Genomic DNA, 25,305 nt, shown 5'->3' with positions numbered 1-25,305 from the left:
GGCCCACCCAGGCACTGCCTGGGCACCACAAACCGTACACCAGTCCACAGGAGATCCCATCTGCTTCTCCCCTAGGCATCTGGTACAACATTCTCAGAGGCGTCGGGAAGCTGGCTGTCATCATTAATGTAAGTGATGGGAGTGGGAATCCTGGCGGGGCAGTGAGGCCACCAGGCTGTTGGGATGTCTCTCTTTAGAAACTTCCCTTGAGGGCTAGGGCTGGGACTCAATAGGTAGCATGCTTGTCTAGCATGCATGAGGCCCGAGTTTCATCCCCAATGTTGAATAAACCAGGTGTGGTGGAGCACTCAGGGACAGGGAGGCAGAAGGATCTCAAGTTCAAGGTCACCCTTATTATCGTAGAGAGTTCAGGGCCAGCCTAGGATACTTAAGACACTGCAAACAAACAAAGAAACAAAAGCCCATTTGTAACATAGCTGGAAAGTGAGAGACGAAGCTAGCACCCCTGTCTCTATCAAGCCCGGTGTCACACCCTTAGCTTCCTTCCCAGCTCATAACCATGTCTTCCCAGCACACAGTATGGCTCCCACTAGCCTTTCCTGGCTTTAGGTCAGGAGTGGGATAACCCTTGGCCACTGTGGTCCCCACAGGCTCCATATTGCTGCAGCAAAGCTGGCTCAGAGGCACAGGAACCCCAGGTGGACGGACATGCAGCATCACAGCTGTGTCCCCTAACCTTCTGCCTCTCCATACACTGACTGAGCCCCCGTGTGCAGACACAGCACCCCTGGGAAGCAGGGGTAGCTCCCAGAGCAGTCGCAGGCCCAGGGTGTCCAATGCAGGAACACCTGGGATCCATGTCCCACTAGGCATAGGGGTGATATTCAAGCCACTAGGAGCCACGCTGTCCTTCCCTACTGCCAAATGCCTACTTCCCCAGTCGAGGCCTTGAAGCCCTTTGTTAAAGGAACTGAGAAGGACTGACATACAGCTGAAGTTCCATGCCTAACCCTGGGGGAGCGAATGTAGGATCCAGAATAAGGGGGGCCCAGAGTATAGCCTGTGTGGAATATGTGAAGCCAGGGCACACACAGGGCATCTCATGAGGACAACAGCAACAATGTTAGATACTCCCAGAATATCCTAAGCCTATCTTCTTGTCACATACCAAGCCATTACCATATACACAGCTGTAGAGGTATAGCCTGGCAAGCCCCATGCTATAGATAACTAAGCCAGAATGAGGGAAGGTGACATACCCAAGGCCACACATCTATCAGAGGCTGTTGGGCTTCAGGCCCCTGCATGAAGTCTGTCATAGAGGTAGGCAAGACCTTCACAGTTCACAGATTCCTTCTTTGGGCTCCTGAATTTCCCCAGCAAGCCCAAGGGGTAAGGTCTGTGCCCAGTGAGCATAGCCAACCTGTTAAACAAGAACAGGAGGATGGCACAGAGAGGTTGGCACCCAGAGCCACACAGTCTGTGAAAGGCAGCCCACTGTCCCTACTGTCCCTCCTAAAGGACCACTACCATAGCCCATCATACTCCTGTAAGCTGCGGAAATGAACAGGACCATCCTGACTCTTTGTTCACCCATGCTATCCTGCCCCGCCCTTCCCTGCCTCACCCCGGGTCCTCACTCACCCTCGCTCCTTCTCCCTGGCAGGCCTTTGTGATCTCTTTCACGTCTGACTTCATCCCTCGCCTAGTGTACCTCTACATGTACAGTCAGAACGGGACCATGCACGGCTTCGTCAACCACACACTCTCCTCCTTCAATGTCAGCGACTTCCAGGATGGCACGGCACCCAATGACCCACTGGACCTGGGCTATGAAGTTCAGATCTGCAGGTACTGCTTTCATGTCTCCTCCTGAAGAGAGGCCTTGCAGAGGCAGCTGGGAAAGGCTAGGGAGGAGCCAGGCTTCTTCGGGTACAAGATTCAAGGAGTACTTACTTGCAGTCTGCAAAATGACTGCAGGGGTCGCCCACTATTTAATCCCACACTAGGAGCCTGAGGCAGAGGGATTGCTGTGAGTTTGAGGCCAACCTGGACTACATGAGATCATGCCTCAAATATAGTATACTGATTTGTGGAAACAAAAGATCAAAAGTTCAAGGCTATCCTCAGCTACATATTGAGACTGAGGACGGCCTGTGCTACATTAGATCTTGTCTGATAAAAAAACATAACATGAGGGGCTGGAGAGATGGCTCAGAGGTTAAGAGCATTGCCTGCTCTTCCAAAGGTCCTGAGTTCAATTCCCAGTAACCACATGGTGGCTCACAACCATCTGTAATGGGGTCTGGTGCCCTCTTCTGGCCTGCAGGCATACACACAGATAGAATATTGTATACATAATAAATAAATAAATATTAAAATAAAAAAGCATAACATGAGCAAGAGACATGGCTTAGCAGTTAAGAGCACCTGTTCTTGCAGAGGACCAGAGTTTGACTCCCAGCACCCACGAGGTGGCTCACAACCATCTATAACTCCAGTTACCGGGGTTCTAATGCCCTCTTCTGGCCTCCATGAGCACCAGGCTTGCCTGTGGTACACAAACATACATATATTCAGGCAAAATATTCATATACCTAAAATAAGTAAAAATCTTTTTAAAAATTAAAAAGCAGAAAAACAAAAATACGTATGTGTATATATGTGTGCATTTGAAAACATACACACACATGCACACACACATGTGCATGTATGATGTCCTGCATGGTGGTGCATACCTGTAATTCAAACATTCAAGAGGCCGAGGCAGAATGAGGCAAGCCTGGACTACCCCAAACCCTTTCTTTGTTGTTTGTTTATTTGTTTACTTTTATCTGAGACAGGGTTTCTCTGCATAGCCCTAGCTATCCTGCAGCTTACTTTGTAGACCAGGCTGACCTTGAACTCAGAAATACTGAGTTCTCTGCCTACAGAGTACTGGGATTTAGGCAGGCGCCATACTGCCACCACCACCTGGCTGTTTGCTTACTTTTCTGAGACAGTCTCACTATGTAGCCCTGGCTGGCCTAGAACTCGCTCTATTGTCCAGGTATCCCCAAACTCACAGAGATCTGCCTGCCTCTGTCTTCCAAGTTTGAGTCCAAATGCTACGACTTAAAGCCAGACAGCTGGGATTAGAGGTGGGCATTGCCCAGCTGAGGCCCTGTCTTTAATAATAAATAAATAACATGTGGTAGTCTGGCAGGAAGGGGCAGAGAGTTCTGTTTTACACATGATCTATTCCCCAAAAGCCAATGTTACGCCTTAGCTCTTGCTCTGGGATGGATGTGAGTTATTTCTGAAGATTCCCATGCAGGAAACTCCTCCTTGGGGTGGCAGAGGAAAAGTGCCTTTAAGAAGCTAGGTCTGACACTGTTATCCCAGTATTGGGGAGATGGAAGCAGGAAGATCAGTTCAAAGCTATGTATTGAGTTTGAGGCAACCTAGGCTAATGAGACCCTGACTCAGATAGGTACATAGATAGATAGATAGATAGATGGATGGATGGATGGATGGATGGATGGATAGATAGATAGATAGATAGATAGCTTTGTATATTTATAAATATATTTGTTATATTGATATTTATATATGAATAAATAAGTTATAAATAATAAGCCTATTTATTCAAGTAGCTTAAGGCTACTATAAGGAAGAAGAATGGGGAAAGAAAAGGAAACACTATTTCTATTTGTTTTGTGCCAGGATGGAACAGCAGCTGTCCTGGGACCTTGTTCAGGGGTGGAGCCTAGGAGGGCAGGTTTGAGAGGAGACAGCCTAGCATGGTTTTCATGTCTGAAAGCCCTCTCTCTGCACATAGCCTAGGACAGAAATGCACAGCCCAAGGGACCATCCCAAGCTGAAAACACGAGACACCTCAGAAGCTTGTTGCTTCTCCCGACCTCCCCTCCCCAGTAGCTCTGCAGAAGACGCCGCTGCCCCAGGGTCTCGGGACTTCCCAGCCAGGAGAGAGAGGCTCAGACCACCTCTTGCTAGCCAGGGAAAGGGCCAAGTTCAAAGTGGATTTCCTCTGAGTATCGGTGGCTTTGCTCCCTGTAGAATTGAAACTTTGTTCGTGGAGCTACTGACTGTGTGTGCACCAGCAGAAGGTGCTGGTCAATAATGCTCCCTGGTGTGGGTGAGGCCTCCTGATTGGGGAGCAAAGGGAGGGGACAGGTGCTCTGCCACTGATGTCAACATATGCAGCTCAGGAAACTACCTTAAAATCCAACCTTGCATTGGGCAGCCGGACTGCAGAACACTCTGGTGTTGAAAGTACCCTCAGCCGGGATGCCATCCGGTGCTCCAGAGTTTGGGAAAATGGAAGTTTAGAGGAAAAGTCACTAAGAGAAAACAGAGAAATCGCTGTTGTTTTTCTACACACTCCTGGCAGAGTGGCAGATGGTGATGAGGGCCAGCAGCAGGCTTACATGCAGGGAGGACACAGGCAGAGGGTTCTAGGTCAAGCCTGGAAAGCAGATCTCCAAAAACACGGGGCTCAGACCCCATCTATGTCCCAGCTGCTTTGGGCCCATGCAAACAGAGGCCCTGATCCCCAGCTCCAGGTCTAGCTGACTTTCCACCACCTGGACCACAATCCTGTGCCTTAGCCACCTTGAGATTCCCAGGTACACCAGACACACCCACCACAGCTACCCCCCCCCCCAAATCTGGAGCCTGACCAAGCCCAGAGAGCAGCAGAAGCAGTGAATAGGACCCAGGACTCCTGCAGGCTCCTGTTTATTCCTGTGCTAAACAGGCATGGCCCAAGTCAGCCCCATCCACCCCGAGAGACCACATTTTCTTCTCCCCGTGGAGGCCAGAAGAGGGCTGACTAGTAAAGCCGGGGATGGGAAGACAATGAATCTAGAGGTCGGCATGGCTGGTGGGGGACGGTGACTGAAGAGTCGTGAGTGGGCTTTCAGGGATGCATAGGAGTTTTCCAGGTAACCCAAAGTTTGGAGGGGAAAAGGCGGAACGGACGTGTGTGGTAACACTGGGGGCACAGGCTATTTGTTCCTATCAGTGACTACACAGCTTCTGCTCAGCACCTGCAACTGTTCCCAGCCAGTCCCGTCTGGGGAGCTGGTGGTTCCATGGCAAACAGGCCCTAGAGACTCCTGTCCAACTCCATCCCTGAACAAAAGGCCCCATCTGCTGTGTCTCACCTATGTGCCCTCTGGGATGGAGTTGAGCACAATTCACAAATGCTTACGACATAAACAAGTGAGGGAATGTTCAGACTGAGGTCCAGAGAGAGAGACTGAGTGCTCGGGAGACACACAGCAAGTTGATAGTAAACGTGAGCTGAGCATCAGGGCTGTGCTTCTAGGGCCAGGTACCTCCTCCTGGTACCCTTTCCCTGGGCGTCAGCCATTAGTGACCAGCCTGGGACACACCAGTTGCTCTAGAGACTCTGTCCCTCACTTTAGAAATTGTGTTATATGACACATGTATCTATGATAAAATACCTGTCAGAAATCAACTACGGGCCAGGCCGTGGTGGCACACACGCCTTTAATCCCAGTACTCGGGAGGCAGGGGCAGGCGGATCTATGAGTTCGAGGCCAGCCTGGTCTACAGAGCAAGTTCCCAGACAGCTAGAGCTACACAGAGAAACCCTGTCTCAAAAGAAAAAAACAACAACAAAATCAACTTAAGGAAGGAAAGGTCTGTTCTGGTGTTCTGGCTCACAGTGTGAAGCCACAGTCCATCCTGAAGGAAGAAAAGACATCAGGAGTGGGGATGCCTGGTCACTTCGCATCCACAGACAGGAAGCAGAGAGAGATGGCCGCTGGTGCTCAGCTCACTTTCTCCTGTGTATTCAGTCCATGGAGGGTCCCGCCCACATTCAGGGAGGGTCTTCCCACCTCAGTTAAACCTCTGGTGGAAACACCCTCACACCTACCCAGAGGTCGTGGTGCACGTGTGCAGGGCAGAGGGCAGTTCTCAGGAGTCAACTTTCTCTTGCTACCACATGTGTCCTAGGAATCAAACTCAGGTAGTCAGGCTTGGTAGCAGTGCCTTTACACAGTCAGCTCCCCAGCCCTCCACAGCGACTCTAAATCCAGTCAAGTAGACAAGCAAGCCCATTTGGGCTGCGTGGTTAAGAGCCCTGGCTGCTCTTCCGGAGGACCCAAGTTCAGATCCCATAACCCACATCTGGCAGCTCACAGCCACCTGTAACACTAACTCCAGGGTGGTCTGCTACTCCCTTCCTGCCTCTGACGACACTGCATGCACATTCATAGACACACATAACTTCAAAAGAAAAACCTTAACCATCCTTGTTAACTTGACACCAAACACATTGTTTTAAACCAGGATGTCCCACCCTTGGCCAAAAAGGCTCAAGTTCATCTCATAACTCCCACTACATCTCATGTGTCGCAAAAGTCTGAGTCTCAATCCTGTCCAGAGTCCCTGGTATCTGTTTTCTCCAAGTGCCTGGGTCCTGACCACCCATCCAGGCTGGAGAGAATTTCTAGGCAGAGAGCAAGCCATCCCTGCAGCGGGCCTCAGAGCCTGGCTCAGCTTCTCTCCAGAGCCCAAGATCCACTTGGCCTGCCCTTGACTCTCCACACCTTTTGCAGGTACAAAGATTACCGTGAGCCCCCGTGGTCAGAACACAAGTATGACATTTCTAAAGACTTCTGGGCTGTTCTGGCCGCCCGACTGGCCTTTGTCATTGTTTTCCAGGTATGTGTGGGTCGGGGACATCTGTCTCTAGAAAGTGGAGGGACAGCACTTGGGAAGTGCCAACAGGAGGGGGAGCTGATCATGGTAGGAGGCGGGTACCTTGCTATGTCTTTGGGGACTCTGAGGAGGACACTGAATGAACTGAACCTGAGCAGTGACCAGGAGAGTATCAGGGGACAGGCAAGGGAAGGTGGGATTGTGAGAGCAGTGGGCTCCATAGAGCAGGCTTGCAGGAAAAAGAGGCCGGTCTCTGTCCCCACTTGTCTCCCTCTGTCTCTGTGCCAGGGGCCAGGCAAGTTCAAACTGGATGCAGTGGTTCTCAGATAACCCCAGACCCAGGCAGCAGCCCTACTATGGGCTAAACTACACACACACACGCACGCACACGCACATGAACACACACACACACATACACATACACATGCACACGCACATGAACACACACACATACACACATACACATACACACTCCCTGACTGAAGACCCAGAAAGGATGTGAAGAACCAGAGAGGAGTTACTGAAGCCCATGTTTGCTGCCAAGGGCCTTGCACATCCCTCTGGCATCACGGAAATCCGTGCCAGAATGACAGCGGACTGAACACTCAGCGCTGGGAAATTCCAGTATCAGGTCCTCCCTGTTCTGCTCCTTACATGTCCTAACTGGGCACTCACCCCTCCATCAGCCTGTCACTGAAGCGGGTACAGAAGGTATTGGGCTAGGCTTGGGGTGATGTCCTAGCTTGCATTTCTATTGCTGTGAAAAAGACCATGACCAAAATCAACTTGGTGAAAAATTGTTACACTCCAACACTGAGGGAAGCCTGGGTAGGAATTTAAACTGGGTGGGAACCTGGAGGCAGAAGCTGGTGCAGAGGCCATGGAGAGGTGCTTACTGGCTTGCTCCCCATATTTTGCTGGACTTGTTTCTTCTGTAACCCAGGACCACCTTCCCAGAGATGGCCCCTTCCACGGTGGGCTGGGCCCTTCTACATTTGACAATTATCTATCAAGAAAATGCCCCAGGCTGGGCGGTGGTGGCGCACGCCTTTAATCCCAGCACTTGGGAGGCAGAGGCAGGCAGATCTCTGTGAGTTCGAGACCAGCCTGGTCTACAAGAGCTAGTTCCAGGACAGGCTTCAAAGCTACAGGGAAATCCTGTCTCGAAAAACCAAAAAAAAAAAAAAAAAGAAAAGAAAGAAAAAAAAAAGAAAATGCCCCATATAAAGAGACAGTTCAGCAGTTAAGCTGTTCTTCCAAGGGACCTGGGTTTGATTCCCAGCATCCGTATGGCAGCTCACAACCATCTGTAACTCCAGTCCCAGAGAACCAATCCCCTCTTCTGGCCTCCCTGAGCCAGTGATACACTCTCATGTGCACAGACATACACGCAAGTAAAACACTTAAATACATTAGATAAAATAAGTTAAAAATTTTAAGCCAGGTGATGGTGGCACATGCCTTTAATCCCAGAATTTGGGAGGCAGAGGCAGATGGATCTCTGTGAGTTCGAGGCCAGCCTTGTGTGCAGAGCTAGTTTCAGAATAGCTAGGGCTACACAGAGAAACCCTGTCTCAAACACACACACACACACACACACACTTAATTTTTTTTTTTTACAAAGAGTATCAAAGAATATGACACCCACCCCCAGGCTTGCCTACAACCCAGTCCAATGGAGGCATTTTCTCAGCTGAGGGTCATTCTTCCCAGGTGACCCTAGCTTGTGCCGAGTTGACAGAAAACTGGCCAGCAAAGATGAGGGCTACTGGGAGAAGCTCTAGCACAGTGGTTTTCAGCCTCCCTGGTGTTGCAGCCCTTTAATGGAGTTCCTCATGCTGTGGTGACCCCAACCATAAAATCATTTCATTGCTACCTCAGAACTGTAATTTTGCTACTGTTGGAATTGTACTGTAAATATCTGATATGCAGGATGTCTGATATGTGACCCCACTGAAGGGTTGTGACCCACAGGTCGAGAATCACTGTTCTAAGATAAGGAGACAGCATGGCAGGTAGGAGAGTATAGTGAAGAGTGTTTCCACTGGGGACAGCTCTGTCCATCCCAGCAGGCACACACTGCCCCAACCACCAGAACATAATAGGCCCTCATCATCCTAAATGACTGGTCGCTGACTCCCACAGCCAGACTGGGACCAGGGAGAGAGGGCAGAGGATCCTTAGCTGTGCCATGGTTCACAGCTGGGAGCATAGCTCAGACAGTCACCTTTGAACAGAGGTCAATCACTGATGCTCAAGAGCCAACAAAGGCAGCCCGAAGGTGTCTGTGAACAAATGATGGTCTTCCACACAAGCTGACTGACTTTCATTTTGTCCCTAAAACATCTGCACTGGCATGGCCAGCGCTCATGAACCCAGCCGGCCTCAGGCTTCAAGGAGCAGCTCTCAGCTCGCTTCTGGCACTGCAGGCCATTTCTGCCTTAATAGTGTTCCCTGCAGCCCTGGTGTCAATGCTGTGCTTGATGGCCTGGGAGGTGAGTCACCCTGAAGATCCCGACTGAAGAATCAATCTTTCAGAGCATTCTCTTGCCCACTCAGTCCAGATTCCTCAAGAAAGCCAACACAGAGCAGTGGAGCGCAAGACCGTGCTTCATCCCCGGCTTCTCAAAAAGAAAAGGGAGAAAGCTCAGGTTTCCAGGGGTTGCACCTCCCTGTTCAGTTTACACCTTCTGGGAAACTGAGGCCCAGAAGAACAGGACATGCACAGGGACAAGGAGTAAAGGGGTGGGTTTTGCTATATGAAGCAGGTAGTCAGGAGATAGTGCATAGGTGGGGCACACAGGTAGGGATGTGCAAGTGGGGTACACAGGTAGGGTGCACAGGTGGGGTTCACAGGTCAGACTCACAAATGAGTGCATATGTGGAAGTACACAGGTAGGGCTCACAGGTAGGGTTCGCGGGTGGAGTGCACAGGTGGGATGCACAGGAGGGGTTCACAGGTGGTGTGCATAGGTGGGGTTCACAGGTGGGATGCATAGGTGGGGTTCACGGGTGGGGTGCACAGGTAGAGTGCACAGGTGGGATGCATAGGTAGAGTTCACAGGTGGTGTGCATAGGTGGGATACATAGGTGGGGTTCACAGGTGGGGAGCACAGGTGGAGTGCACAGGTGGGGTTCCCAGGTGAGGTGCACAGGTGGGGCTCCCAGGTGGGTGCACAGGTGGAGTGCACAGGTGAAAATACACAGGAGAAGATCATAGGTGGGGTACATAGGTGGGGTGAACAGATGAGGATGGGCCCCTCTGACCCCATCCCCATCACATCTCTCCCTGTAGAACCTGGTGATGTTCATGAGTGACTTCGTGGACTGGGTGATCCCCGACATCCCCAAAGACATCAGCCAGCAGATCCATAAGGAGAAGGTTCTCATGGTGGAGTTGTTCATGCGTGAGGAGCAGGGCAAGCAACAGCTACTAGACACATGGATGGAGAAGGATAAACCGAGGGATGTGCCTTGCAACAACCACAGCCCCACAACCCGGCCAGAGGCAGGTGACAGCAGCCCAGCCCCCAGCTACGAGTACCACGGGGGCATGCTGTAGTCACGATGACAGGCCAGCAGGCTTCTGACCATCACCAAGTGACCACCCGGTTTCCCAGAGCCAGCACTTTTAGCCCCACCAGGGCCTGTGGCTCTTGTCTGCACACGTGGAGGGCCACTCCGATGTGACAACCATCTTCTTTCTGTTTCTTCTCATTTTTGCACAATGCCATTAAGCAGGGACATTTTTATCTTTAGTATTCAATGCCAAGGATGACTGGTGACAGGCTGAATGGGGTGAGGGCATGTACCACAGACCCATGGTGGAGGTCATAGAGTGCCCCCACAGGGGTAAGGGGCCAAGGCCCTGAGTCTGCATCCTTTGTCTGAAGGATGCCTTGGGATGGGTACAGAATGGTGCCCGGGAACCTGGTGATAGTTTACAGGAGAATGGATGACTTAGACTCAGGTTCCCAAAGATGTCACCTGCTCTAGTTGGACAAGCTGAATGACTCCACTGTCTTTCCTTCTGGGAACTCAGAAGTTCAGACCTAGCTACCCAAACTGTATACACATGGTGGCTTGGTACTGTGTGCCAGTAACTGAGGGGTCCAGGTGCCCCAGTTGACCAGCACCGTTGGTGTCCCTGGCAGGCTCCACGTCAGCCACTCAAGGGCCCCTCACACCAAGCTGGTATCTCTCTTTGTGAGACAAGCTGGGGTGACAGGCGGAGCATCTCTATGAAGCCTGAAGGGCTTCCCCAAGCCCCAGGGCCTCCGTGGGTTCCTTTGCCGCTTTTGAGAACACCTATTGGTTTGCGTCTAAAACTCAATAATGTGGTGAATTGGAGGGATTTTCTTTCTGTAGCTCAAGGTGGAAGGAGTTTATTTCATTAGTTAACCAAATGCTGAGAGAAAATTAGAATATCGTTACTACCAAAGATTTTTTTCAATAAAGGCTTCTATTTTGGTAACACACCTATATTTTCACTCACGGGGACATGAGATTCTTGGCACTTACCGTTGTAATAGCCTCTAAAACAAGCCTCATGGGCGAGCTTCAGTTTGTGTGCTAACCAGCTGTGCGAGGTCTCTCAGCACTGTAGCCCCAAGTGTCTCGCCCAAGCTGGAAGAGGCAGCTCCCTACACTTGCCTCAGGACAAGGCTGAGAATCCTGCAGTCGGCAGCTGGGGTCCAAGTCATGGCCTTCAAAGGTTTTCACTGTTTGCTAAAATCGTGAGAGCTGATGCTTCTGTTTTCTCTTGTGCAGTGAGGCAGTTTCCAATGATGTTTTGTATATAGCTACCATATCCAAAATTAGGTAATTACCAAAAATTCTTTTACAGAAACCATTTTTTAAAAAAACAAAAACAAAAACAAAACAAAACTGAATGTACACACACCCATAGGAGACTGTGGCTGAGCATTTGTCAAAATAAATTTGAATACACAACCCTGGCCTCTTCTGAGTGCTCTTGTCCCAACCTGTTCCTGTTTTCAAGGTCCCTAATAAGCCCTGTGATTGATACTGCAGATTTGAAAATGACTAACCTGAGAACATTTGAGAACATTCATTTCTTTTGTGGCAGATGTGTGAATTGTTCTAGATGATCCTGGGCTGCCAGCTCCCTGTGGTGTGTGTATGAGCTGTACAAGTATTTCTGTGTGCCTCTGTGTACGTGTGCATGCATGTGTATACTCATGTTGCTCGTGTGTGCCTGCATGTGTTTGTGTCTGCATGTGCATGTCTGCATGCACACATGTATATGCATACCTGTGCATGCGCACATGCATTTATGTGTAATTTTATACCTCGTAAGTGCATTGTGTGCTTATGTTTCACTTGGTTCCATATGCATACTTCCGTATGTGAGTATGTTTGTACACACTAAACACAGGCACACGTGTTTGCATTCACTTGTACATGTACATGAATCGTGCATTCACATGTCTGTGTACAGATGTGCTTGTGTGTCTGTGTGGACATGCATGCTGGATCCCTCTAGGCAAGAGACTATGTTTCAGGGGCGATTACAGTCATCCCTCAGCCACCTGTCCCATGGTCTTACATCTAGGACACATCATCTACAACCCAGCACACTAGAATCGGTGTCATACATTGTCCCAAAGTTCCATGGGGAGCAACTTTATAGGGCCAGTGTTTTCATGTGGGCAAGTGGGGACATTTATTTTAAAATGTTGCCCATATTCACCACAATTTCGTCAAACAAAAACTCTTCTTAACACCCAAAATGCCAGTTAAATAGTCAGCTTCTTCACTGTAGCCACAAGCTTAACCTGGCGTCTCCACACCACCTGGTCCTGGAACCTCCTCAGAGCAGCAGCGGCCTCTGGCGCCCCCTACTGTTGGTACTCCCACATACACCCTGTAGAAAACTGCAGCTCCTAGCCAATGGCTCAAGAGCTGTTCTGGCTGGACATGGTGGTGTGCACACCTTTAATTTCAGCACCCAGGAGGCAGAGGCAGGTGAATTTATGTAGATTCAAGGTCATCCAGAGCTACATAGTGTGACCTTGTCTAAAAAAAAAAAGCAATGGGAAAAACGCCAACTGTCTAAAGCCCTGGAATTCTTTCTTCTCATGTGAAGGATTCAAGGAGGACATACCTGGAGTCAGAGCTGCAGGATCCCTCCTCTGAAGATCACAGAGAGGACATGCCAGGGTTAAAACTGCAGGGTCCCTCTGAAGGTCACAGAGAGGACATGCCAGGCTCAAAACTGCAGGATCCCTCCTCTGAAGGTCAGAGGGGACATGCCAGGCTCAAAACTGCAGGATCCCTCCTCTGAAGCCCACGAGGATGCAGGGTGGGGATCTAGAGTTTCACTTCATGACCTTCTAACAGAGCCCCCTGCAGAACTGACAAAGCCTTTGCAGGTACAGAGCAGACATGCCCCTTCTCTCTGGATGCCCCTACAGAGGGTGTCAAGTGCTGATCAGGAGATGAACCCCACAGCCACATAATCCCAAATGGAAGCAAGAGTTGCTGGCTGCTTCATAAACGGGTGAGGTTGTCCCAAGTTACTACTCTGGGTTCAAGCAGCGAGAGCCCAGACACATGAAGGGCTGGAGGGAGGCTGGACAGGAAGAGCATGTGAAAAGGCCCTGAGGTGGCAATGTGCCCGCTAAGTTCTGAGACGGGGTGGCAAGGAGGTAACAGGATGACAGGTGGGACTCTCTGGCTTCATGGAGACTGAACGTGGTGGCCAGGGCCGTAGGGAGGGGAGAATGCAGCACATCAGCGAGATTTGGTTGACATTAGCGATTCATGCAGTGTTGGAGGGAAAACTATTAAATGGGACACCGAAGAGGGTTGTGGGCAGGCACACAATAAGCCTGGCATGAGGCAGAGGGAGAATGGCTAATACTGCCACAGAAGCCTGGGTCCTGTTGACAATGAAGCCAGACATCCAGGGGTGTTATTTTAAGTGAGCTGTAGCTTCTTAAAGAGAGCTGCAGTTGTCCAGCAAGCAGACTGGCAGACAGGCCTCCCCTTTGAACCAGAACAGGGCTCCTAGATTGGACATCTTTACTGCTGAGGAAGCTTCAGGGATGGAGCAGGGCAAGGAGGATCCTAGGTCTGCAGCTTCTTTCTGCTCGTTTGTGAAGATTTTCTGTGATTTTAATTGCACATTTATGAACCTGTCCTACCTTAGTGCAGATAACCTCAGAGGCCAGAAGAAGGCATCCAGGTGCCTGGAGTTGGAGTTTTGAGCTATTGTGAGCCTCCTGACGTGGGTGCTGTGGATTGATCTCAGGTCCTCTGCAAGAGCAGCAAGTGCTCCTAATCACTGAGCCTAATCACTCTCCAGATGCCTCAAGTTCTACTCAGTACACAATGAGTCATGTCAGGCCACAGGGATGGTTTGCGGGCTCTACAGTTTACAAAGGTGGGGCCTGCCGTGAGTAGAAGGCAGCTCCAGTTAACCCACTCCACAGGTTCACTCCTTGCTCGTTTTTAAATACTACCTACATAAAAGCCTTGGAAATCTGCACTTAAATGTCCAGATTTACCCAGGCCTGGTGGTGCATGCCTGTAAACCCAGCACTCAGGTAGGACATGCTAGGTCTCTGAAGCAGAACACTATGGTTAATCTGAAGTCTCTGTCCCCTTCGTGTCCCCAGCTTTTTTTCTTTTTTCCTTTTTGTTGTTGTTTATTTATCTTTTGATCTAACAATTTTGAATACAATCTTTTCTCATTTTACATAGCTATCCCTGTTCCTAGTCTCTCCCCTCCTCCCGTCCCCTCCTCCACTCCTCAGAAAGGGTGAGGCTTCCCATGGGGAGTCAACAAAGTCTGACACATCACTTTGAGGCAGGACCAAGGCCCTCCCCCCATATCTCGGCTGAGCAAGGTATTTCACCAAAGATAATATGTTCCAAGACACCAGTTCAAGTACTACATGGATCCCCCTGGGAAGGGGAAACAGAAAATCTCCTGAGAAAATTGCAGTGGGGGGAAGAGGATGGAAGGGGAGGGGAAAAGGGAAGGGAGGAAGAGAACATGAGGGAACAGAATGTTCAAGAAAGGGGAAAGACAGAGAGGGAGAGAAAGGAAAGATATCTTGATTGAGGGAGCCATTAAGGGCTTAATGAAAAACATGGCACTAGGAAAATTCCCAGAAATCCTGAAGGATGACCCCAGCTAAGATTCTAAGGACCTAAACTGTCCTTCCCATGTAATCAGAGTGATGACTACCTTAACTGTCATCATAGAACCTTCGTCCAGCCACTGATGGAAGCAGATACAGAGATCCACAGCGAGGCACTGGGCCGAGCTTCCAGAGACCAGTTCAAGAGAGGGAGGAGCGATAATATGAGCAAAGGGGTCAAGCCCATGATGGTGATACCCACAGAAACAGATAACCTGAGCTAGTGAGAGCTCACTGACTCTGGATTGATAGCGGGGGAACCTAAATAGGACCAAACTAGGACCCCTGAATGTGGGGGACAGTTGGGAGGCTTGGGCAGTCTGTGAAAACACTGGCAGTGGTGCCTGGATTTATCACTAATCACCCTCTTTACAGACTGCCATGCTTAGTTAAGATATGCACTGCTGGCCTTTCTCTTGGTGGCTGCTGCCCTCTGCTGGCAACCTTGGGCTCTTCACCCAGCGAGCATAAAACTAGATCCTGGAGGCAAATGATGATGCTAAAAGAAGCTACACATTTCCTGAAAACTTGTGGGCCATAAGTACCAAAGGGATCTTGTGAACCGGACTCCAGGTTGGTCCACATGTCTCCCCTCTGTCCCCAAGACCCAAGGCATATCTGTGCCGTCAGCCTTGACCTGGGCCCCTTCCTCTTCAGGGCTCTTCAGCTCCAAGCCCTTGAGTGCTCAGGCCTAGATGGTCCTCTGAGGCAAGCCAGGTAGATCTCCCAACCCAGTGCCTCATCTTCATCACATCTACAGAGTCTTTTCCACCCAGCATGCCTTCATGGCCTCTGTCCAGGGGCCAGGACTAAGCCTGGGTGTCAAAGGTCTGAGATTAGGATGCAGGTATCTAAACCAGGTGGTGATGCCACCCACCTTTACTCCCAGCACTCAGGAGGCAGAGGCAGGAGGATATCTGTGAGTTCAAGGCCAGACTTGCCTATAGAAGTAGTTTCAGGACAGCCAAGGCCACACAAAGAAACCCTGTTTCAAAAATACAAACAAAAAGATATAGGCTCTAGGAGAAGGTTTCCACCACACTACTCTTTCTCTGCAATGGAGGCAACACCTTCTTTAAAACTCACTCTCTTTCCCCAAAGCTACAGAGAAACCCTGTCTTGGAAAAAAAAAAAAGGAAAAAACAAAACAAAAAACAAAAACAAAACTCTCTCTCTCTCTCTCTCTCTCTCTCTCTCTCTCTCTCTCTCTCTCTCTCTCTCTCTCTCTCTCTCTCATAGGCATGGCAGGTGCATACCTTTAATCCCAATATTCCAAAGGCAGAGGCAGGTGGATCTTTGTGAATGCAGGCCAGCCAGAGGTACTTAGTGAGACCATGTTAAAAAAAAAAAAAAAAAAGGCAAGAAACCTCGGAGAGCTGAGGAGAGCCCAGCAGCCAGCATTAGTGGAGCAGGGAGAGAAGACGAAAGAAACTTAGAGATGCAGACACTCCTAGAGAAAGGAACACCAGAGTTCTGACTGTTGTCAGCACAAACAAGGAGTGAGTTTACTGCCATGAAACCAGTGAGAGGTGCTGAAGCCCTTCCTCTTCCTCCTTCCTCTTCCTCCCTCTCTCCTTCCTCTCCCTCTCTCCTCCTCCTCCTTCTCTCCTTCCTCTTTATCCCCCTCTCCTTTCTATCCTCTCCTTCCTCTTCCTCTCTCCTTCTTCCTCTCCCCTTCCTCTTTCTTCCCCTCCTTTCTCTCCTCTGTCCTCTCCTTCTTCTTCCACTCTCCTAACTCTTCCTCTTTCCTTCTTCTTCCCCCCTTTCTTCTCTTTGTCCTCCTTCCTTTCTTTCCTTCCTCCTCCTTTCCTTTCTCTTCCTCTCTCCTCCCTCTTCCTCTTCTCTCTGTCCTCTCCTTCCTCTTTCTCTCTTTCCTCTTCCCTTTCTCCTCTATTTCCTGCTCATCTTGGTTCAGGGACTTTCCATGCTCCTTCCTCCTGAAGGACCATCCTTCTGGAAACCTTTTTCTCCCCATTGGAGCAGCCAACATCACTACCATTTGCACATGGCCAAAGACTGGGATTTCTTATGCCCTGAGCATTTCACAGCCATGGAGTGGGAACTGGGGCTCTTCACGGCACTGCTTCCGTGTTTCTTCTCTTCCAGACAGGGATGAAGGAGATACTTCTTGAGAGGCATGCTCTAGTTGCTTTCCCCCCCTTTTCTTTATTAGCACAAAGAAAAGAAAAACACCTGCACTCGGTTTCATCAAAATTATGAACTTTTTATTACAGGATCTTATGAACAGACTGAAAAAGTGGTGCACAAAAATGTGGGGATGTTTACAGAACACACATCTAATATGAGATTCACACCCAGAACAAAAAAAAAAGCCAGGTCTAGTGGTGCACACCTGTAATCCCCAGTACTTGGGAAGTGGTGGCAGAGAAGCAGAAGTTTAAGGTCATACTGAGCTGCATGGGGGAAGGGGGTTCAAGACCAGCCTGAGCAATAGGAGAGCTTGTTGTAGGAGGAGGAGTGACCTGTGTCCTGCCATCTGGCTAGCTTAGCCCCAAAATAATTACACAGAAACTGTGTTCATTTAAACACTGCCTGGTCCATTAGCTCTAGCCTTTTATTGGCTAACTCTCACATCTTGATTAACCTATCTCCATTAATGTGTATCGCCACTTGACTGTGGCTTACCGACATGAGTCTAACCAACGTCCATCTTGGCCAGGAGAAGCATGGCGTCTGCCACACTTCCCTTCTTCCCAGCATTCTGTTCTGTCTACTCCGCCCACCTAAGGGCTGCCCTATCAAAAGGCCAAGGCGGTTTTCTTTATTCAACCAATGAGAGCAACACATAGAAAGAAGACCCTCCTACACCAAGAGCTCTTCTCAAAACAAAGAAACATAGGGAGGTAATTGTAGACTCAACAAACTCCGTGCTAGTGGCTCTCCAGGGAACCCCCGGGCTTTCAAAGTTGGATTGGGACTACCGAGGCATCTAGCTTCCGGGATTGGAGTCCTGGATCTCTTCAGCTGCACGGTGTAGACAGCCATCGCTAGACTCCCGGTTCTCAATTTTACTAGCCTGATAAATTCCCCTTCTGTTTGTTCTGCTCCTCTAATCGGCCCTCCCCGCCTGGTTGAATTTGTACTTTCTGTGCTCGCATGAGCGCAGTGCCCCGCAGAAGCCAGCAGAGGGCCTCTGATCCCCTGGGGATGAAGCTACAGACAGCTGTGAGCAGCCTAGCATGGGTGTTGGCAAGCAGACCCAGGTGCTCTGAAGGAGCAATAAGAGCTTTTAACCCCTTAGCCACCTTTCCAGCTCTCATTTGTCTTTATATACAGCCTCAGGAGTCTACCTGGGCTACATAGTGAGACCCTGTCTCAAAAACAACAAAAAATATTGAACTGTACATTTGAAAGAGGTCAAGTATAAGTCAATTTAAAGAAATGTAAGGCAACTCCGCTGGGTATGCTGTGCAGAGCTGGGGCTCACTGAAACTGCACCGCAACCGCTCAGTGGGGGTGGCTGGTCATTGAGCACCAGGAATGCACCTGTCTTCATTAGGGCTGGGGTTACAGATGGGCACCACCTTCTCTGGCTTTTTATGTGGGCGTAGGATCTGAACTCAGGTCTACATGCTTGTGCAGCAGGCACTTTGCCCACTGAAGTCCTCGAACAAGCCCCTACTTTATTTTTAACTTGTACATAGTAATTGTGCATGGCTACGGGGAACATACTGTGTTGTTCAGGACAGCTGGAGTCACAGCAGTTAACATGCCCACGACCTCCGACTGTATCAGCTTTCTCTGATGATGAGATTCTGGTTCCTCTCTTCTACTGATTTTAATATGCATATTACTGGGGCCATGAAATGGCTCAACAGTTAAGAGCACTTTGTTGCTCTTGCCAAGGACCTGGACCCATGCAGCTGCTCACAACCAAACATATCGCTAGTTCTAGGGCGGTGTTTCTCAACCTGTGGGTCATGACTCGTTTAGATCAAATGATCCTTTCACAGGGGTCACCTCAGTGTAAGCATTGCAGTTCAGATGGAAAGGGATCCTGGCAGTCGGGAGTCAGAGAATGCTGAGTGTTATAGCTCCAGTGGAAGAGCATTCTGGCAGTCAGGAGCCAGAGAATAGCACAGGTCACAGTAAGTGTGGCAGTTTACAGTGCAACTCTAGGGAAAGGCTTCCCTGATGTAACAGCTCTGCTCCCCCAGCGAAGTTGTTACAGTTTGGTTCAGGTACCCTGAACCTTCTGCTAGAGGAAGGTTTCCCCTGTGAAAGTTTTGCAGCCCTGCTCTGCTCTGCTCTGCTCTTCTCTGCTCTGCTCCTCCATCTCCAGCTTCCCCAGCGAAGTTCTAACAACTCTGCTAGGAGAAGGCTCCCCCAGCAAAAGCGGCTTCAGTCTGCCTCTGCTTGCAGGGTTTATATAGGCTTTCTTAGGGACGGCCTTTTCCCAGGGAGAAGAGGAATTGGTTAGCTTTCTCTGCTCAAGGATTGGTTAGTTTAATTGATCAGGGGCAGAGATGACTAATTTCAGGGCCAAAGTGTGTTTTTTTTTCATTGACCTTTTTAGTGTTTTGTCTCTAGTTTTGGGGCCAGGGCATATTTCTTTCACTGGCTCTGATTCTAGGGCCAAAGTGTGTTTCTTTGGCACTGGTTTCAGAGTCAGGGTGTGTTTCTTTAATTCTGGGTTCAGGGCTAAAATATTCCTTTCACTGACTCGGGTCTCTGAGCCAGAGTGTGTTTCTTTGACTGGCCCTTTTCCCTACACTCAAATCATCAGAAAACAGATATTTACATTACGATTCACAACGATAGCAAAAATTAGTTATGAAGTAACAACGAAAATAATTTATAGTTGGGGGTCACCCACAACATGAGAAACTGCCTTAAAGGGGCGACACATTAGGAAGGTTGGGAACCATTGGTCTTGAGGACCCACACCCTCTTCTGAACCCAGTGGGCACTACACCCATGTGGGGCACTTAAACTACAAATGCTCATTCACACAACAAAAATAAATATTTAATGTTTTTTAAATGTGTGTGTGTGTGGGTGTGTGTGTTTCGTCTGCGTACCTGTACCTATGTGCCTGCAAGAAGAGGGTGTCAAAGCCCCTGGGACTGAAGTTACAGATAGTTGTGAGCCATCATGCAGGTGCTCCAAGTTCAAAGAAAGAAAGAACAGCCAATGCTCTTAACCCCTGAGCCATCTCTCCAGTTTGTAAATAAATCTTTTTTTAAAAAAATCGTGCTTGAATGTGATCCGGCCACAGTAAGCATCCCTGCAGCCCTCAGCTGCCCTCCCAGCACCCCCCCCCCCACACACACACACAGTAGGGCTGCACAGCTCCGCAGGGATAAACCTGGAACCTCAAGAGCCCACCCAGACAATCGCCCTTATGCCGCCGGCTAACGATCTGTCCCTCCCGACCCCCGCCTCCCCCGGGAACCACGGTGCACAAGCGCTGAAGCCACAGAGACGCAGTTGTCAAAACTACCGAGAGTGCCACGGCCAACCCGGGCGGAAGCGGCTACGGCCACACGCGAGGCGCATGCGTGGGATCTGGAATTCTCGCGAGGCGCTGGGCGGGAAAGCCCGCGGTGATTTCCTCTGTGGAATCGCTGAGGTAGCCCGGCGCGTCACTGCCATGGATCCCTTTCTGGTGCTGCTGCACTCGCTGTCCGGCAGCTTGTCGAGCAGCGATCTGATGGAGCTCAAGTTCCTGTGCCGTGAGCGCGTGGGCAAACGCAAGCTGGAGCGCATGCAGAGCGGCCTGGACCTGTTCTCGGTGCTGCTGGAGCAGAACGATCTGGGCCCCAATGATACCGGGCTGCTACGCGAGTTGCTGGCCTCACTGCGCAGACACGACCTACTGCAACGCCTGGACAACTACGAAGCGGGGCTGGCGGTCTCAGCCGCGCCGGGGGAGGCAGGTGGGCTGGGGGCGGGAGGAGGCGGGGGAATGGGCGGGGAAGCCTGGCCAGTTCCCTTAGCCTCTGGGTGCCCTTTGTGTGCTCCTACTCCGAGGGACTCTAGGGCACGCCCACTTCTCGGGTGGGCGAGCCGGAACTACGGGGATCCGGTGCGTGTCTTTCTTACAGTACCGGGGTTGAACCCGTAGTCTTCCTAGTGCTAAGGAAGCGCTCGCTCTCCTACCACTTGCCCAGCACCAAGATGAAGTCGCCTCGGACCTGTAATGCTTGGCTCCCCACTCCCCGGGTCAATTGAAAACTTGGCCTAAGCGCATTGAGGGTAGAGCTGAAGAGACTAGGCAAAGGTCAAGGTGTACCTGCTCCTCGTCACCATTTCCGTAGTGGGAGTGTCTGAGGCCAAGCAGTGTGCTTCCTAGCCAAAGGAGCACTGTGCTGCGGCTGAGCTTCCCGGTCCAGAGTGCATAGTGCCTGGTTATCCTCTGTTGCTTCCGTTTTGCAGTAGAGAGGAAGCACTATGGCTTCCCATAATGCACAGAGCCTGGCAGCCACAACTGAGCCACACCAATCTGGCCTTGGGGTGTGGATGCAGGTCGAGCATCTGTTAGACTCTTCCTCACTTGTGACAAATACCCAAGAAGCCATTTAAAGGGACAAAGGTGGCCTCCGTTGCTCTTGATCTTCAGTGAGGCAGGAAATCAGGCTGCTGAGGGCTTGGTAGAGCAAAGCTGATTACCTCATGGCCGCCAGGAAGGAGCTTGGGACAGAATACACTCCCCAACAGTACAGCATCTGCCTCTGAGTAGGCAATGCCTCTGAGGCTTTCCACCACCTACCAGTAACACCATCAAGGTGGGATTCGGTGGACCAACCCACCGGTAAGCTCAGAGCTATCTTGATCCGCTCTCCTTTTCATGATTGGATCCACCCCTGAGGGACTAAGCCTTCCTCGTAGGAGCCTTTGGGACAGTGAAGGGCTCTATAGTCAAAAGCTCTGAAATCTAAAATGCAGCAAAATCAGACACACACCCAAGTACCGACACCACATGCCATGACAGTTTTGTTCCATACACAGAACTATTTGAAACAGATTGTTTCCTCTGCCTGTGTACAAGTTACACAAAAAAACGGGTTGTGCATTCGCATCGCCAAGGCATTTAAGTGTCTGGTATTGTTGCAGGAATCCAGTAAGGGGTTCTCAGCCACTGCCCAGGGCTCCCTGGACCACTTAGTCATCTTCTTCCACCTTGCCTATGCCTGGCAAAGGTCATGTTGTAGAATGAGGTGACTGTAGCTTCGGGGAACATTAGCCAGCCTGCTATTGAGGGTTTGAAGGTGGCCCCAGTTTTTCTCCCTCTGACTCCTCAGCCTTTCCTCAGTTTCTGATCTTTTAAGCTGCAGCTCGCTGGGACTCATTCTGAGGGGGTGTGACTAGGCAGGTTAGGAGGCCAATGTAGGCCCTTGTAGTAGCTCCTGGGCTGTTAAGTATCTCTGCCTGCACGGGACCTGCCGGCTTTAGTGACACTGATTTTGAAGTGCTCAGTTCACATTTAGTGGCCCATGGGAAGACTTCCCCCAGCTTCTCTGTAAGTCATGCTGCTGTTTTCCCTCTTAGATCTGCAGGTGGCATTTGACATCGTGTGTGACAATGTGGGGAGAGACTGGAAGAGACTGGCCCGTGTGCTGAAATTGTCTCAGGTCAAAATTGACGGGATTGAGGAGAGGTACCCCCGAAGCCTGACTGAGCAGGTAAGGGAGACTCTGAGGGTCTGGAAGATTGCCGAGAGAGAGAAAGCCACAGTGTCTAAATTGGTGAACGCACTGAGGATGTGTCAGCTGAACCTGGTGGCTGACCTGGTGGAAGAAGCGCCGCAGACCCCGGGATCAGTGACTGAGAGTAAGAATGTGTCCCGAGTGCTGTGGGACTCAACTGTGTCTTCCTCACAAGCACCGTGACAAGCCTGCTGCTCCTGACAGGAGCCACAGTGGACTGGACACACACCATGATGCATTACCAAGTGCCTTCTGTTCCCAGTGCCACGAAGACCTCGTTGGTCCAGACCAGAGCCTACTCACCGAACCAGCCCCTGAAGTAAAGCTGTTATGTATAGAACCTCTGTCTTCTCAACCTTGGGGACTCATGGAGCTTTCGTGTTCTCCACTGCTGCTCTTTCCCCTGAGAGAAGTCCCTCGTCCTGCAAAGAGGAAGTTAGAACTAACTTGTGCTGAAAATTTGAGAGCCTTCCTGTCCTTCGGGGCACCAGCTCAGTTCAGAGCACTTGACTGCCCCCTGTTGGCCATTAGGACATCTGTCCCATTTCCTTGGAGGCCATCAGAGCAGCTCCTGACCTGTAAACAAGTGGTACTTGCAGGAGCCTCGCACACTGTACCCTGCACATCAGCTCCTGCGAGAACTGATTCTAAAGTTCACAGCCTACAGAAATTGCTGTCTCTGGGAAGGACTGTGATTTAAAGGGCAGCTCCCCTGCTTCTAACATGGTCTTTAAACAAGTACCCTGGGCCCAGATGTCGTAGCTCACTCTGAAATTCTAGCACTTTAGAGAATTGCATTCCATGGCAACATGAATGAGGGCTACACATGAGTCCTTCTCACAAAAACAAGTGTCTTTACCTGGAAACACCTGTGTCCCCCGGAATTTCCACTGTGTTAAGGACCCTTCTGATCTTGGAAGTCAGTCGGGCTGTCTGCTGTCTTTACAGCCCTAGGTGCTAGTTGTGAATGGGGTGATGACATCTCCTGTCTGCTTTGCTTCACACCAGCAGGGGGCCCTGTCTACCACACTGGGTCACCACGTTTTCCAACCTTTGGCTGGGTACACCTTTGATCATAGCACTCAAGGAGGTAGAGGCAGATGGATCTCTGATCTGTGAATTTAAGGACAGCTAGCCTACATAGCAAACTACAGACCAGCTACCTGAAAAGACACTGTCTGAAAAGTTCGTGTCTGGAGTTTTCTTAGACCCGAGGTTCACCTGACAGAGTGAAGAGCTGGACCCCACTGTCCTGAGCCTAGTGTTTGCTTCATAAGTGACCAGCCTGGGGCCTGTGCTCAAACATTGATCAAACATTTCTTTTTTTTTTTTTTTTTTTTTTTTTTTTTTTTTTTTTTTTTGGTTTTTCGAGACAGGGTTTCCCTGTAGTTTCTAGAGCCTGTCCTGGAACTAGCTCTTGTAGACCAGGCTGGCCTCGAACTCACAGAGATCCGCCTGCCTCTGCCTCCCGAGTGCTGGGATTAAAGGCGTGCGCCACCACCGCCCGGCTCAAACATTTCTTGAGGTTCTCTGCCCTCATTTTCCCCTCTGCTCTACCCACCACACCCGGCAGCTGACCCTCAGCACACTTCTCATTTATTGTTGATCCCTTCACTGCTGTGTTCCCGGGCTGCAGCCTCCCCAGCCTCAAGCCTACTGTGCTTTTCAGCCCAGCGCCTGTCCGTCTGGCTGTTTTGCCTCGCTCAATCTCTTGGCTATCCAGGCCTTTCCTGACTTCTCTCGGAACTCATCCTGTTTTCTCTGACCCCGTGCCCCACCTGGCTACAGCCACAACCCTCCCTAGAATATGCATAGGCCTGTGCAAGGTTTCTGCTGGGTGTTTGCTGTGGTCCTCTCTAGCCCCTTCCCCCACCACCATTTTGAGGGATTTTGCTTTGAGACAGGGTGTTATGTAACCCAGATATAACTTAGACCTGAAACCCACAGTTACCAAAGTAACTGAAGTGATTTTGAACTCCTTCCTGATCCTCCTGTCTCTGCTTCTCAAGTGGCCTGATCACCAGTGTAGCCTCACTCAGGCCCAAGTCTTTAGGGCCCACACTCTGGGCAGCCTGGCCAGCCCTACTGAGACACTTACTGATGCTGTTTAAGTACTCTGTGGCAAGCCATAGGTTGGTGGACGTGGACGTCCCTTTTTTTTTTTTTTTTTTTTTAAATAGCTCTGAAAAGGTGCTCAGTAAGGATGTGAGCAGGCCTCTGTCCTTCTAGATTTAAGAGAATATTCCGTGGTTTTTGGAGCCCCTTCATTGTGTCATTTGCTGCATTCCACTTCCCTCTTCAAGTGACAGCTTAGATCATGTCTCAGTTGCCACTGCTACAGGGCTTGTGGGCCACCAGAGGAATTTATCCCTTTGTAGAGTCCTTCCAGCCATGTTGGGGGATTAAGACAGGGTCAGCACCCCACAGATCTCTGCATCTCCCCAGCTTGTGTCCAGTTTTGCCTTGGACACCTCAGCACAATCCCACCCCCCTGTTAATGACCGGAGAACTCCGCGCTCTCAGGTGACTGTCCACCTTGCCTGCCCTTCACTCCTCAGCTCCCAGCAGGACCTTGGCTTCTGCCCATCCCCCACCAAGGGTTGGAACAACAGACCCGCCTGTTCCTAGAAGCCAGCCACCCTACATATTTTTAGCTTCCTAATTTTGAATTCCACAATCATTTCTGAGTCATCCAGCTGCCTGCCTTCTGGTCACAAGGTCCCTGTGTGGACTCTGTTTCAGACCAGCCAGTGGGACATGATGTGCTGGACCGTGTGATGGGCCCTGGCCTTCCAGTAGCTGGTGGA

General features: G+C 50.3%; 2 protein-coding genes across 3 annotated transcripts in view; both read left to right on the top strand.

Annotated features, from left to right (window-relative positions):
• Positions 1 to 11,610, top strand: part of Ano1 (anoctamin 1) — a 154,015-nt gene extending 142,405 nt beyond the window's left edge. For both annotated transcript variants that reach the window (XM_038329186.1, XM_038329185.1), the window contains 4 exons: positions 76 to 128; positions 1,628 to 1,812; positions 6,555 to 6,660; positions 9,953 to 11,610. In XM_038329186.1, the coding sequence (XP_038185114.1) occupies positions 76 to 128; positions 1,628 to 1,812; positions 6,555 to 6,660; positions 9,953 to 10,219 (611 nt within the window). In that variant the 3' untranslated portion in view covers positions 10,220 to 11,610. The remainder of the gene's footprint in view (positions 1 to 75; positions 129 to 1,627; positions 1,813 to 6,554; positions 6,661 to 9,952) is intronic.
• Positions 11,611 to 20,382: 8,772 nt separating this feature from the next.
• Fadd (Fas associated via death domain) lies at positions 20,383 to 23,239 on the top strand. The gene is made up of 2 exons (XM_038313151.1): positions 20,383 to 20,728; positions 22,341 to 23,239. The coding sequence occupies exons 1-2, from the start codon at positions 20,443 to 20,445 to the stop codon at positions 22,679 to 22,681; spliced, it is 627 nt and encodes a 208-aa protein (XP_038169079.1). The 5' UTR covers positions 20,383 to 20,442; the 3' UTR covers positions 22,682 to 23,239.
• Positions 23,240 to 25,305: the final 2,066 nt, after the last annotated feature.

Source organism: Arvicola amphibius, chromosome 1 (assembly GCF_903992535.2).
Source record: "Arvicola amphibius chromosome 1, mArvAmp1.2, whole genome shotgun sequence".
In the NCBI taxonomy this organism is placed as follows: Eukaryota; Metazoa; Chordata; class Mammalia; order Rodentia; family Cricetidae; genus Arvicola; species Arvicola amphibius.
Note: the sequence above shows the minus strand (reverse complement) of the source record. Positions and strands in the feature narration are given on the sequence as shown.

What these genes read in the sequence shown, in the direction of transcription:
- Fadd (XM_038313151.1), top strand. Translation starts at nt 20,443, where the DNA reads ATGGATCCCTTTCTGGTGCTGCTGCACTCGCTGTCCGGCAGCTTGTCG. An exon ending in AGCCGCGCCGGGGGAGGCAG is followed by an intron (nt 20,729 to 22,340) that starts GTGGGCTGGGGG and finishes TTTCCCTCTTAG; the next exon opens with ATCTGCAGGTGGCATTTGAC.